Raw genomic sequence first — 15,339 nt, 5'->3', positions numbered from 1 at the left:
AAATAGCAGAGTACTACGGATTTTGACTGATGTAGTTGGATATAGGGCATGTAAGGTGCTAACACCTACAGCAAAAATCCTAGCTCATTCTGGTCTGCATGAATTAATTTATATACTAAACAGCTAGCTCGCAATACTTGCAGGATGAACTCATATCACTTGAATAAAAATTCTAGTGTGCAGGCTGTGTTTCCTTCAAAAGAACATGGCATTTTTTTCTTTCATGTTTTGTGTAGAATCTATTCTTGGTATAATATGAATATAATTTAATAGTGAAAGTATTGATTTAGTTTAAAATAAATGAATTCAAAATCAACCAATCCAGCCAGTTTTTAGCCTATCTCATAGGCAGGAAGCTTTGTTGTATTTGCTTCATGTATTAATACTCTCAGCTAATTTGAGCTCTTCTGGTTAATCTAAGCAGATTATTTGAAATAATGGAGTGTAAAATAACAGAGAGATTAGCAAGCAGAAAATAGGGTTTTCAAATTTCACATTATCAACAGTAATGATAACAAAGCATTCAAGAAAGAGGAATGTAAGACTTGATAGACTCATACTAATGCAGTTTAGATAATAAAAATAGCCAATTTATCTCAATTATTGCTGATCAATATTAAGGTACAATTAATATGTGACATTTATTTCTTGGAGATTAAACACATTAAAAATATAGAAAGCTGCTTGATTGGAAATACATGCTGCAGTTAGGGCAACAAGAGCTCTCCATTGTGACAAAAACAAGCAGATAATTGCCCAGTGCAGAGATATTCTAAGGTAAATTCCTTCATCTATCTGCCAGTACTGAATCAACACGTCTAAGGTTTATGATCATATAACACATGGCAAAAAAGTCATTTTTCTCTAAATCCATTGCTAAGAAGAGGATGAATATTAATAACTAATAAAATACCAATTCTAATTTGCAGGCAAAAGGTTCATGCTTTTCTTCACATCGTGGGCTAGGCAAATAAAGGAAATGATGAGAGAATTAGAGACTGCTTGGATAAGCTTTTTCAAAAAAATTTATTCAGCAAAAAATAATTTTAAAAAATCTGTTTTCCTTTTTACTGCCTTACAGCCCCTCCCATGACCATGGCAGGAGAGAGTACCCTCTCTCTCACTTTCTTAAATAAATCTTGCTTTGCTAACTGAAAAAAAAATCTATTTTCAATTCTGTTGTGATTCACTATATCAAACATAACTTTTGTGTGCCTCATGTCTGTACTGATGCTGTAACTTTGATACAATAACAAATACTTCCTCTCAGTATGGGGAAGTTTATCAGTTCTTTAACAATTAATCATTTTTGCAGAGGACATTTATACTATTTTAATTACCTGAATTATAGCTGAGAAGGCCATTAAAAACATTCAGGCACAAAAGCAGATTTGACTATGACTAGAATTTTTTTTAAAGATTTATTTATTTTTATTGGAAAGGCAGATATACAGAGAGGAGAGACAGAGAGGAAGATCTTCCGTCCGATGATTCACTACCCAAGTGACTGCAATGGCGAGTGCTGTGCTGATCTGAAGCCAGGAGCCAGAAACTTCTACCAGGTCTCCCACGTGGGTGCAGGGCCCCAAGGCTTTTGGCCGTCCTCAACTGCTTTCCCAGACACAAGCAGGGAGCTGGATGGGAAGTGGAGTTGCCAGGATTATAACTGGCGCGCATATAGGATCCTGGTAAGTTCAAAGTGAGGACTTTAGCTGCTAGGCCACCATGCCAGGCGCTGTGCGTAGATTTTAAAGGTGCTCTCAGAGACCATCAGATATGTGGGTTCTGCATAATCAACAGCTCATATGATAGTTTAGATTTTTTTTCCTTATTTTTTCCATTTTTATTATTATTATCATTTTATGATACAGTTCCATATTCCCTTATACCCTCCCCAAATCCCTCCCACCACCTAGTTCCCCTATATCATTACTAACATATAGTTCTTCATACTCAGTCATATGTCCATCATTGCGGGCATGGACAATGGCAGAGAGTCCAGAATTCTATTGTCAAGATATAGTAAACAGTTTCATTTTAAGCCCATCTTTGTCTGGAAGTAGAAATGCATACTACACTGCATCCTCACATCTGGATGTTAGCCTACATTTCACAGCTACTGTACATCCCCTTAAATAAAAAGTTATGATACAAAATCAATAATAGGAAGAAAATATAAAATTTAAATATTAAACAATTTAATATAAAATATAAATTTACAATGCCATGAAATTCTTTCTCTAGATTAGGGAAATTTTCCTTTATTATTTCATTAAATATATTTGCAAACTCAGCTTCTCTTTCTGCACCTTCTGGGACTCCAATAACTCTTATATTTGGCCTCTTAACAGTGTCTTTCAATCTTGAATACTTTTTTTTGGCCTGATCCAGGTCTGCTTCCAGCTTTTTGTTTGCTTCCCCCTGGTGACAGAAAATATCTTCCAGTTCTGATATTTTTTCTTCTGCCTGCTTCATTCTATTTTGGAGACTCTTCATTGTACATTTAATCTTAATTTCTGATATATCAGCCTTGATTTGCTTTCTTGCTTCCTTAAATTCTTTGAACTCCTGCATGAGTTTCTCATTTTTTTATCAGAAGCTTTAAAATGAGTCTTATGGACTCTGTATCCCCCATTTTCTCACTGCCTTCCTCAGTTAACTCTGAGGTTGGCATAGGGTTTTGCTCCTTTGCAGGGGAGTTTTCAGTAATATTCCTTGTGCCTTTATCTCTTCTTTTGGTCTTGATCATTGTACTTCTGGCAAGCAGAGTCTTCTTCTTGGAGCAGGTTTCTAAGGTGCGTCATTCACAGATTACAGTGTGATCTTAGTTGTTGCAGTTGGTACAAAACTTTTTGCTTGCAACCACTTGTGCCACAACCTCCAGCGAGTTCCAGGTCTGGGTTCTTATGTTAGACTTCCACAGTGCTCTCCACAGCCCCAGCTCCTGGCTCACCACTCTCCACCTTCTGTGATACCGTGCTGAGGCTGCACCATTGTCTGCAATCTTTCTCCCATTTCCAGTAGGAACAGGTCCCAGGATTAGAGAGACACCAGGTATCCAATATAATTAGGTTGTCGGTGGTGCTGATCTTGTCGGAACCTGTTGGACATTAGGTCTGGGTGCCACATGGCCCTATTTTGACCCCTACGATGCCACAGTTGGTATTATTTTCCTGTGGGACCAGTGCAATCCACTGAAGTCAGCGTGTTCTTGGGAGCTCAGCACTTATGCAGTTCACTGTTGTCTCCTGCAGTTCCAAAACTATTGCCACAGTGCGCAAAATGGTACCTGACGTACCACCAGTACAGTTCTTGATCTGTTGCCCATCAGATCTGAGGGCTACCCAGACCTGGCCAGAGTGGAACCCATAGAATGCCACATTGTTCAATTCACCGAGTTAGAAATGAGCTCACTCCCAACTCAGCACATCCCCTGTCCTTTCCCCTGTCCTTTGCCTCCTTATGCAAAATGGTGCCCAATTGAGCTCTAGGGGGCTGACTGGGCTATGAAATCGACCCTCTTCTTGCACTGCCTATCTAGGATCTGCTGCTCTGTCTCTGCTCCTGGTCAAATCAAACAGATGAGCAGGATGGACAGTTCTTTGTCTGGGTACACCGCCCAAGCTCCCAGTGAAAATCCCTTCTCACCTGGCTGCTGGTGGAGTTCTGGCTGCTGGTGGAGTTCAGATCTCCATTAGCTGAATGCCACTGGAGTATCTGTCACTGCAACACCACACTGCTGTGCCTGCTGTTTTCCTGTGTCTATCAGTCTCCAGGAACCCCTCTGCTGTTGTTCTGTCCTTTTCTATTTCCTGAAATAGGTCCTCTGTGCTTCTTTCTGATTAAATGTTTTTCCGTCCATTTAAATTTGTTCTTACCCTACTCCACCATCTTGATTCTCCTCCAGAAATTTTTTGCCTTTATATGATCAAGCACAAATTGCATAAAAATGTTTGAGATCTTAGTTTTCTCAATGTTTAAATTGGGAGTCTGGTGTTATTTCAGAAGTACATCTATGAGATTGTTCCATTTTTCCCCCCAACTTAGAGAAATAGTTTTGTAGAATTTTAAAAATTACTGGGATATATGGGTCATCTAGTGATCATCAGGTTTTAGTAAAGTAAGAACATGGTTACTAGGTTCAGATAATATGACAATGACTAGAACAGAAACTATTCATCTTACAAAGCAAGAGACTGTAAAATATCTAAAGTAAACATACTAATTAAAAATCTGAGAAACATAGCTAAGGAACAAGTGATCCCATAATCGGAGCATGGTGGAGGAAATTCACTCATGGTAAAAAAGGAAATCAAACTTCTAGTATTTGAGAAAAATGCAACTGACAGCTCAGGAAACATTTCTTAATTTTAAGGCAATAAATTATGTATGAGGAAATCACTTAATGAAATCCTTAAAACATTGTTGCCCAAATGTTGAAATTTTCATTTCGTTCATTGCAAACATATCATTCATTCATTGAAAAACAACATACCATGTTGATATGGCAAAGTTAATGGTGGAATCAATAGGCACTGTCTTGAGGTTGTTAGGTAGATAAAATGTTACCGAATCTGAATTGTGAGTTATCATGAGCACTGCAGCTGCTTTACTCAAGATGGTCAAGAGAGAAAACCGAGACTAGTTAGGAGACTTGATACAAATTACCTAAGATAGAAGGGTAGAATTCAGACTTCCAGAATGTTGAGATAACGAGTCTTGTCAACTATCCTCCTAACTGGCCTATAAAATGTGTGTGGTGAGAGCATCAACCTGGCAGTTAGGACGATGGGTTGGAACAGCCACATCCTGTAATAGAATGCCTAGATTCACACGCCAGTTTTGTTCCTGCTTTCAGCTTCTAGTTGATACATAGCCTAGAAAGCAGCAGCTGATGGCTAAAGTAGTTTAGTCCCCACTTCTCATGTTGGAGACATTACAGGTTCAGTTTTTGGCTCTTGACTCTGACCCAGAATACAGAATACACCATTGTAGGCAACTGGCAAATGTCCCGGCACATGGAAACCCTCCATCTGTTTACCTCTGAATGTCAGCTTCTTAAATCCAATATACATACATATATAATATATTATATATATATATGCATGCATATATACATATAATATACAAATATACACAAATGTGTATAGATATGCATTCAACATATAATATTATATTTATATATAGAGAAAATATAGAAAATTAAGAAATATTCAAGCAAATCAACTAAAATTGATAAATCAAGTCTATGACATTTCTTCATTTCCTCCTTTCCCAGCTGTTTCATTTTAATGAATACTATTAACACATGATTCCCTGTCTTTCAGTTTTCAGTGTTGGACTTTTTATTCTTTTAGCGTGGTAATCCTTAGAATTTCTCATTGCTCTGCACCCTTCCTCTTTCAGGTCTGTGGGAAGGAGTTCTATTTTTTCTAGGCGTGGAGAAACTGGGAGCTTTTCACCATGCAGCTCTTAGGCATAAGGCAGACGCTTGTTCCAGGTGAAAAAGTTCAGAATATGGCTCTAAGTTCTCTTTGCCCTCCCTCAATTTTAGAATGATGGCTTCATGTCAGAGGAGGCAAGCTGATATGATTAGAGGTTCCTAAGCCAACAAAGGTCTATGCTAATATAGCTAGATATTTCATTTTGTTTTCAGAAAAAGCAGACCTTTATAACCACTCTCAGTTTGGGAGTGCTGCTAATGCAGATTTTGTTGTAGTGCAAAAATAGGTCACAAAAAGAGAAAATCCCCGATGTAGCCTCACCCCAGAACTGACCTTATTTGGGACAGTGTATGTAGAAGTTTAAACCTAAGGCCACTGATGATCAGAGAGAAGAAAGAATTACAGAAAATAACTAGAGCCTCACAGAATTATGGTGCCCTGTAGGTGCATCAACCCATGTAGAGTGTAAGTATCAGAAAAAGTAGAATGAGATAACATTCGTGCAAGAAGATAAAAGAATGTTTGAAAATTCCAGATTTGATAAAAATCCTAACTTTGTATATTCAAGAAGCTCACTGAATTCCAACTAGACACGAAGAGATTCATACACAGAGCAATCCCAGAAAAAAATACTAAAAGTCAAAGACAATCAGAAAATTGAAAGTAGCAAGAGGAAGCAAAAGGAGAAGTAATGTAGTAAGATGAGCAATCAATGCCTTGTCAGATACTGTATGACACAGAAGGAAGAAAGAAGTCATTCAAGAAGAAAGTGCTAATTAGTGTTAATTCCAGAAAAAAAATATCTTTCAATATTGAAGGTGAAAAAATGGGCAGACATTTGGCACAGCAGTTGAGATGTTGCTTGAGATGCCGAAATCCAAACTGGAGTACTATGGTTTGAGTCCTGTTCTGCTTCTGATCCCAGGTTCCTGAAATGCACACCTGGGGTGTGCAACAGGAAATGATTCAAGCAGTTGGGTCCTTGCTACCCATGTGGGAATGAAGAATACAGGAATGCACGATGTAAGATGGGAAGTGACTTAGCAATGATAAACCCAACTGTCATGTTGTGACTTTCCCTCTGGAGTTTCCAAAGGTGAGAAACTCATGTTAGAGTCAGGGAACAGCTTTTGAAAATCTGTGAGTCCTCTTCAGTCCAAAAGCCTGTAAGGAATAGATCGTTGTGCAGAGCTCAGCTCACCTTTTCTTTCAACCTTGTTTATTTTATATTTTAGATATTTAGGTTTTAACTAGTTTGTTACAAACTAATAATAATTCATCTACTTTCTTAATTTATAGATACTAATACTATATGATCATGCATTCGACACAATTACTCTACTCATATACAACCAAAAATGTCATTTTAAGTCAGTTCAGTGTTACAAGACCATCTAATATAATAGTCTGCCTTTCCAATTTTTTTAAGTATTCATACATTGTTGCTGACTATATCTAGTGTTTCTTCTTGCTTAATTGAATTCTATGTTCCTTCCCTAGTAATTCCTCATGTCTCCTACCCCTAACTCCACAAACCTGCCATTCTATATATTGACTTATGCCTTTGAGTATTTAGGTATCAGAAGTAAGTAGACCCATTTATTATCTAGAAATGGTTCATGTCACTAAGCATTGTGTTCTCCATATTGTCACATGTTTTAGAATATTCCTTTATATGCATGTGCCTTGCTGTTTCAGGACTTATTATTGTTAAGATTAATCTAAATTCTTCACGTACCTGTGTGTCCACTCTTCTGAGTATTATACTGACTTCTTCATTATTGAACATCCAAAATACCTTAGTCAATTCATTGTGAACTTTTGCTTAATGAATATTGATATTTTTTTCTTAATTTAACTATTCTTATATTTATAAATTCCTGTTGTTTAAATATCATATTTTACTTTTAATCTTATATTTCTTGCACAGCTTAAGACTGAATATTGCATAATTCTGTTAAGATGTAAGCCCACAGGAACTGAAATGTGACTCAGATTCATCTCATTGTGCAGAATAATATTAATGCTATCACTTGTATTATGTTTTTAATTGCTGATTTAGTGTATTATGTGTAACTACCTCTATGAATTTTCTTTGGTCTGTTTTCCATAAGTTTATGATTTTATGAGAACAGTTTAAACATTAGAATTTTTCTCTTCAAGAGTACTGTGTCAAATTATGAAAAAAAAAAGGCATTTAGATTCCAGGAATAGGTACATCTATTTAAGAGAGGATGTACAAATCTATGTCTTTCTTCCAAGAAACTTCACTTTGTTATGTATAAATTATCTGCATGTCTAATAAAAATATTAAGAAAACTATACATAATTATGTAAGTCAGCATTGAACACCAAACATTGATCTTCATCCCTTCAGGATAGTTTATGCAATCCAACTGCTAATGAATTGAAAAGCTCAGAAACCATGATGAGTGTATATATAAATCTTAGGAACACAAAGCACAATTTTTAAATTTCCATTTTTTACTTGTGTATTGTAGAATAAAACTAAATAATTCAAGTTTTTGTTACAGGCACTCTTCTTTCTGTGACTGATAGAGTGGTAGATTAAATCAGCAGTGATAATGGTAATTTTTTTCATTAACACTTTTTATACTGGTCAATGTTTTTTAGTTCTCTGAAGCTTTTGTTGCCACATTTATAACTCTGCTTATTTTTATTGGCATGCTGAAGCAAGTGAAAAACAGACAAGGTCTATAGTTAATTATATTAAAAAGATCAAAACTATGTTTTTCTCCTATTGACTGCTATTGTGCTTTCATAGTACTAAAATCCTTTGGAAAAATATACAAGTACATGGATTTGGCCTTTATATCCATCAAACTTTCACTTGTGAATTTGTATATGTGTAACATATGATCCCCAAATAGTAACACACATTTGCTATGTGCACATGTGTAAATGCATGGTTGAAACAATAGCAAAATTTTTATTAACAAAGAATTTTCCAATGCAATGGTAAGGAAACACCATTCTAATATGCTACCTTCATAATTTTTAAGCCTACCATGTCATAAAATGAACCTATCTCAAAAGAATTAAGAGAAAATCAAGAGATACAGTCATTCTGACTTGGAGATATTTTGAAATATTAATGTCAAACTACGGAAATGTCAAGAACAGATGTGCTTTTGAGATGAACAATCCCTGTCTCAGTCAAGGTCACAGGAAAAAAAGTGAGGAATGTCAACAGAGTATGTAAAAAACAAAGCTTAAAAACATTTAATTTTTATCTGGTTAATTATTCATGCAAATTAAAATTTCTCTTCCCATTATTCCTCAATTGCAACTAAATGTGTATTTCAAGAGGTGCATCCCCTATTTGTGGGCCAATGTTGTCAATGATGAGAGGATTTTAAAGCTGGAATTGTTCAGTAACATTATCTGGTCCAATGCTTTCCATTGGCCGATGAGTTGTTGTAAGTTAATTATCTAAAAACTTTGTAGCTTAGATAATGAAAAAGAGACTCATTCAAAGGAGAAAAGCAAGACATGAAGCTCCTCTAAGCTTTTAGCTTTATTTGAATTTGTTAGTATCATTTAGGTCTTAACATCTGTTTGCCAATATGTTATTTAGTGCTCTCCATTATCCAAGCCTATCTTGGTAACTGTTGAAGTTTGGCAGTATCACATGGATGTGGAAAGATAATAATTTCATAAAATGTATTTATTGGCTGAATGGAAAATACATGTATGCTCATGCAATATTGAGAGTAAAAATGGGGTTTCAAATATCATGGCTTGAAGAGTCCTGGGTGTGTGTGTGTGTGTGTGTGTGTGTGTGTATGTGTGCGTGGGTCCATGTGAGCTGAGATTCAGATGGAAAAACAAAACATAATTTCAATGTGTATTTAATGAAGTGCATTTTAGTTGTGATGTTTTGACTATGCAACATATAATACTTTTCTTTTTTTACAAACTATATTTATAGGCTTAAGTCTAGCATCTTGCTATGCTGACTAAACAAATGTAATTGCTCTGAACGGGTTCTAAATAGCTTTCAACATTTCATTACAAAGCAATTACAGCTGAGTCTTTCCCAGAGCTCTCAGCATGACTTTAAAAAAATAAATTATACAAACAGGTGAAATCAGCCATTATGAAATATAATCCACGTACCTACAAACCGAGGTCTTAGAGTGGGAGTGCAGTGGGGGAGATTCAAGTCAATTGATAAGCACATTTTATTTTCAAAGTAACTGCACTGTATAATTGAGCATGCTTACTCATGACAAGTTTATTCTTGGAAATGTTTGGTTAAATATACAATACTGCAAAGCAAAACAATATTTATTGAATATTTCCTAAATTATAAAACAAAATCTTAAAATACACATACACTTTGAATGAATTTTTACAAAGTAACCTAAAGTTGCATGTTAATCACTCTTTAGAAAACACATAATTGGTTAATTGGCACCTATTTAGTATTTACTTATGTGTCAATAACTATTCCAAATACATTAAAGAATGGTAGTCCTATAAGGTAGTTGTTGTAATCACGCTTATCTTTATGAATGGGAAAATTGAGACACAGATAATTTAAGTGATTTGTCTTAGATGTGGCATCCATTGATGGTGATCAAAGTTCTTCTGGTTCCTGGGTGCCTGGTCATAACTATATGTACTCTCACCACAGGATCTATTACAGATTCTATAGATCTGACGGTGAGCCAGACATTTATAGATGGGAAGATGGGTGAGACTTTTATGTCAAAATTAGATGCAACTGTATAGGAACATTGTGGTATCCATTTGGGATTAAGTCTATGCTTAATGAATGACTGCTTTTAAAACAAATTAAGATAACTGCAATCATATGATACAGATGATTTGTGACTCATTATGACATTGAATTTTAACTGGGAAAAGGAAATCAGGCAATGTGAAAATCCCTGTGATAAGTTATTGCACTTTATAAGGATGTGAGTGTTATCCTCAGGGGGAAAAAAACTGATTTCTGTATTTCATTGGATCCTTAACAATTATATGAGTTAACAGCTATTTTGAGCATGGGTGGACACACATTTTTGCTAAATGTTTGGGCTTTATCGGTCATGTGGTCTCTTCTGCAAATTTTCAGCACTGCTGCTTCACTATGAAAAGACTTGTAAACAATACCTAAGGGAGACAGAGAGAGGAAGAGAGAGAGAACCATCTGTTCAGTGGTTCACTCTTCAATGTCTGCAATAGACAGGGTTAAATCAGGTAGAAGCCAAGATTTCAGTTCAGTTCTAACGTGTCTGCCATGGGACTCAAGCACTTGAACCAACACCTGCTGCCTCCCAGGCTGTGCATTGGTAAGAAGCCCGATTCGGCAGCAGAGCCAACATTCAAACCCATATACTCTGTTAAAGGATGTGGACAATCAAGCAGATCGTAATTGTACCCAAAAACCCATTATATTACAATAAATGACTTTGGAGTCATTGATTGTGGAGCACCAGGAATACAACAGAGAAAATAATATGATTCTTCTTCATAGATACAAGAGAAACTCCCCTCACAAAACAGAAAATGACAACTATTATAAGATGAAAGATTTTACAAAACGCTTGAAAATGTTTATGTATGTTACATCATGACCCAAAATATGCACATGCATCGTCCTGAAACAAAATGTTGTGAAGCAATATGAACCCTTAATGTATGTGAGGCACCACGACTTCCTGCTCTATTTCTACTCAATCTCACCCAGTAAAGTAATTTCACAGTTCATTACTGGATCACAACTCTTAGTTTAAGAAATACAAGAACATATACTCACCAGTGCAAATTCCTTGTTGAGAATCATCTGCTCTACTAAAGATGACTCATTATGGAAGAGGTGGGGCTGCATGTGACTCCACATATGAGGAAACCACCAGAACTCATCCACAGATCTAAGCAAAAGGTCATCTCCTTTATCTTCCTCTTCAGTCCCTATAACACAAAGTAATAATGTCTTCTATGAAAATTACATATTAGCTTAAGTGTTATTTTTATAGAATTATGCTGGCATTCTTGTTATGGATACATAATTCAACCATGTGGGATCCTTAATCAAGAACAAAAAAAAAAAAAGAAAAAATCATATTACATGTAGAAAATTAAATTTCAATGAGGCTGGTGAGTTGGGAATTATGGTCTGGTGGGTTGGATGTGGTCCTGATGCTGAGTGCAGATAATTTAAAAATGTATGTGCAGAGTTTAGGAAAAGTTTAGTCACTGGTATAACTTCAAATTACTACCTATGGTGGTGATAGAAAGCAAACCTCATTTTAGGTGGTCTAATTTTTTTTAATCTACATAGCTATTGCCAAATTATTTATTTTATTTCATATAGGGAAAACCTGATCAGAGATGATTTTTTTTACTATTAAATTCTTTCTTGTATATAAGTCTAAAGTCAAACTTAAAAGTTTACCTCAAAAGTTTTAGCTTTATTCTGATTAAGAAGATAGCATATACTTTTAAAGAAATGTCGAAAACAGAGAAGTAAATGATCAAGCCAAACGTGAAAATAAAATACCTGAACAAATCCAGAAGGAACTGTAGACCCATTTTTATATTTACATTTAAAATGTTTTCTGTTACATTTTTAAAATTCATTTCTTACTGAATACTTATCTTTGCATTTCAACTCCATGCTATATACACTATTTCTTAAAAATTAACAAAGAAACTTGTAATACTGTGTTAGAAATTTATCTTGAGATTTTGAGTCAATGTATTTTTCTTTTAATGTTTAGAAACATTTGTGAATATACCATACGCATAGAAAAAAAGCATTAATATGTCACAAATATTAAGAAAGAAAAACAGAAAACCATACTTTGGAGAAATTTCAACTTATTTTAGCTATCCAAGTTGTTGCTATTGTTGTTGTTGTTTAACGAAATCACACAAATTTGGTACAACTTGGTAATATCCATACAAATTTAAACATGTTCTGCAATAATAGTGCAAACATCCATTCCTAATTGTTCTATAAATAATCAATTATGAAAGTAAAATGCAAGTCCTGGGATATAATTTGAGGTGTATTTTATATGGTTTAATAAAGTATAAAGGTAGATATCACAGGAATGTTTGATTTTATACTGATCCAAAATTAATATGGCAAAACTCATATTTGGTATCATTTAATACTTGGTGTATAGTTAACTGTTTTGAACAATTACGTGATGTTTGGAAAATCTTTCTCAGTGTAAGTTTCAGGTTGTTGGTTTAAAATGAGGATAAAAGATACATCTTATAAGCCCTTAATAAAAATTCAATGAGATCAATTTATCACATTACATTTAAAAATATTGTAAAAAAAAAAACTTAGGAAGTAGTCTAAGGAGTTCTTCTAACCCCATTCCAGTTTCTCCTATTATTAGCATTTTACACTGCTATCATATATTTGTCAAAATACAATAATCAAAGGCAAATTCCCCTACTAATGAGATTTCAGATAAGTATAGTAGTTAATATTGTGTTTTGCAAACAGTAAGTACTTAATTTTAGGAACAGCTTCATACTTAAAAACATGGTAACTGTTCTTGAAAACTTTGCCTGCCTAGGATTTATGTTTTATATTGAGTTACAAGATCGCTTTAACATGTACTCTTACACACCTTTTTGCAGAATGGTGAATAAATCAATAATTTAATTTGGTCTGTGTTACTGTAAAACCAGTAGATTTTGGCCACTTCCTGTGACCACAGGAGTATATACTAGTGTATGAATTTTTTTATGCATATACCTTATTCCTAGACTCCAATGAAAGGTGTCAGGACCACCAGGTGTACTTAGTGATTTGAGTTTCTGGATTTTATTGCAAAGGGTGAAAAAGTTGAATGATGGAGATAAGGTCCTGTGAATAAGAGGGGAGGACTGAATGCTTAGCATGGATCCAAGTTAGCTAAAACTTACAATTGCACAGTTACAATTTTTGGACTTTCATTAATTTACTAAGAATACCAAATCGTGAAATTCAAACAAAGAAGAGTTTGTGACATTTTTACAATGTTTATGCTACAAATGATTCGTGTGGCCACAGATTAGCTGATTGGAGCACAGATTAGAAACAGTTAATGTCACAGTAATGGAATAGTTGATGGTGCTTGCATCTCCACCTCTGCCTTGGGATTTATTCTGCTGTGCTTGGAATAGTAAATATCTTGAGAAGGCTTCATTCACTCTCAACTCCAGTAATCATTACTGCAAGTGGTACCAAGCACAAAATGTATACTTGACCAGGATAGAAGTCAATTACTCAATTTATAGGATATATTTTGTAGGCTGTTAATATAAACTAATGTATTGCCGTTCATAAAACTTTAGTAATTTTATGTCAGGAACTGTATTGTTTGATACGCATTCACTGCAAGGTTGAGAGTGAGATTTAAAACCTCTCTTTTTTTACTTGCATAAGTAATTAACTGATCATTAATTTATAATTAGTTAATTCATAGCAACATTTCTCTTATACTGCTCATATAGGTCAAAGTTAGATGAGCTAACACTAGAGATAACTCAGTGAAAGGAGTAACAGCAGCTCATTCAGTTTGATCACAGAAATTTCAAAATTCAGCTAAACGAAGACATTATTGGTTTTTTGTTCATTGTAAACAAGTACTTTTCTATATTTAATATATGATTGACTTACATGTCAAAATATAATTTTAGTTTATATACTATAAATTTTTATAAACTTGAGTCTTTGAATTCTAACCTGAACTGATTTCATATAGCTCATTAGTAAAGAATGTAATATATTTTACTCCTATTTTTACATAAATCATTTTACTTCTCTTAATTTTAATGAAATAAAAATACTTTTAATTCAGAAGTAAAACAACGGAAAATCTATCTTTATTATGATTTTTGAACTACCTATAGAAGTTTCTTAATTCTGCAAAATAAGAAACATTTTACCAAGATCTGAACAACCATTTTCTTAAATCTATTGTTGAATTGTAACATAAGAAATTCTGCTATTAACAATATCACCTTTGTAAGACTCTCTGCTTTATATTTGCTTATAAATTATGAAATGATCTTATTCCTATTAAGATATTTTCAAATTTTCTTTGGACACTAAACATTGTAACACATAAGTAAAGATAGAAAAAATTGTAACCCCTCCCCCAAAAAGAAGCACATGATGATAACAATTGATTAAAATATATTCAAATGAGAAATAGTCATGTGAATTATCCACTGCTTATCTGGTTGATGGTAACTGTGATACTAAAAACCCTCTTAATATTAAAAATAAACACTTAGCACTTACAACATGGTGACATTGGTGAAACTGAGATATAATACTAGTATAATATCCAATTCAGAGGTGTGGAAACTGAGGCATGTAATACTGGGGTAATCTGTTTGGAATCAATAACTAATAAAATATCTGATGCTGGATTTGAACACAAGGGACTATATCTAACATGTTGTCTTTTGTTCATCACTTTAAAGGAAAGTCATAAAAATTAAACAACTTTGTGTTTGATAGTAGGCAGTTTTAAACAGCAATCTTTATAAAATATACCAGAAAAAAATGTTAGCTTGATTCAAATATGCTTGAGTTGATTATTGAATAATACATGTTCAACTTATTAATTTAAAAAACACAACAGTTTAAAATAATATGAAAATTATGATTGTTAACTCATCTCCTTTTTTTTCTACCAATCTTCATGTGTAAGTCAAATAAATCTGCAAAAATTTCCAGATTAAAATATTTCAGTGAAGTTTCATATTTTTATTTATTTTTATGACTTTTTGTTTACTCAGTATTGTATCCTCCCTTTTCACACTTGGCATCCATGAGTGAATGACTTTTGGGGAAGGTTTAGTGATACATCCTTTACCGGTGAGATTGTGTTTAGGATGTGAAGGACAG

At 34.2% G+C, this 15,339-nt stretch overlaps 1 protein-coding gene across 1 annotated transcript in view; it reads right to left on the bottom strand.

The window, feature by feature from the left end:
• The window catches only part of NDST4 (N-deacetylase and N-sulfotransferase 4), a 244,325-nt gene that overhangs the window by 102,542 nt on the left and 126,444 nt on the right, over positions 1–15,339 (bottom strand). Inside the window, exon 4 of the mRNA XM_040966876.1 lies at positions 11,233–11,387. Coding sequence (XP_040822810.1) covers positions 11,233–11,387 — 155 coding nt within the window. The remainder of the gene's footprint in view (positions 1–11,232; positions 11,388–15,339) is intronic.

The sequence above is a fragment of the Ochotona curzoniae genome, unplaced genomic scaffold, assembly GCF_017591425.1.
Source record: "Ochotona curzoniae isolate NIBS_2020 unplaced genomic scaffold, NIBS_Ocur_1.0 scaffold_4506, whole genome shotgun sequence".
NCBI lineage: Eukaryota > Metazoa > Chordata > Mammalia > Lagomorpha > Ochotonidae > Ochotona > Ochotona curzoniae.
The sequence above is the reverse complement of the archived record's forward strand: the minus strand, read 5'-3'. Positions and strand labels throughout refer to the sequence as shown.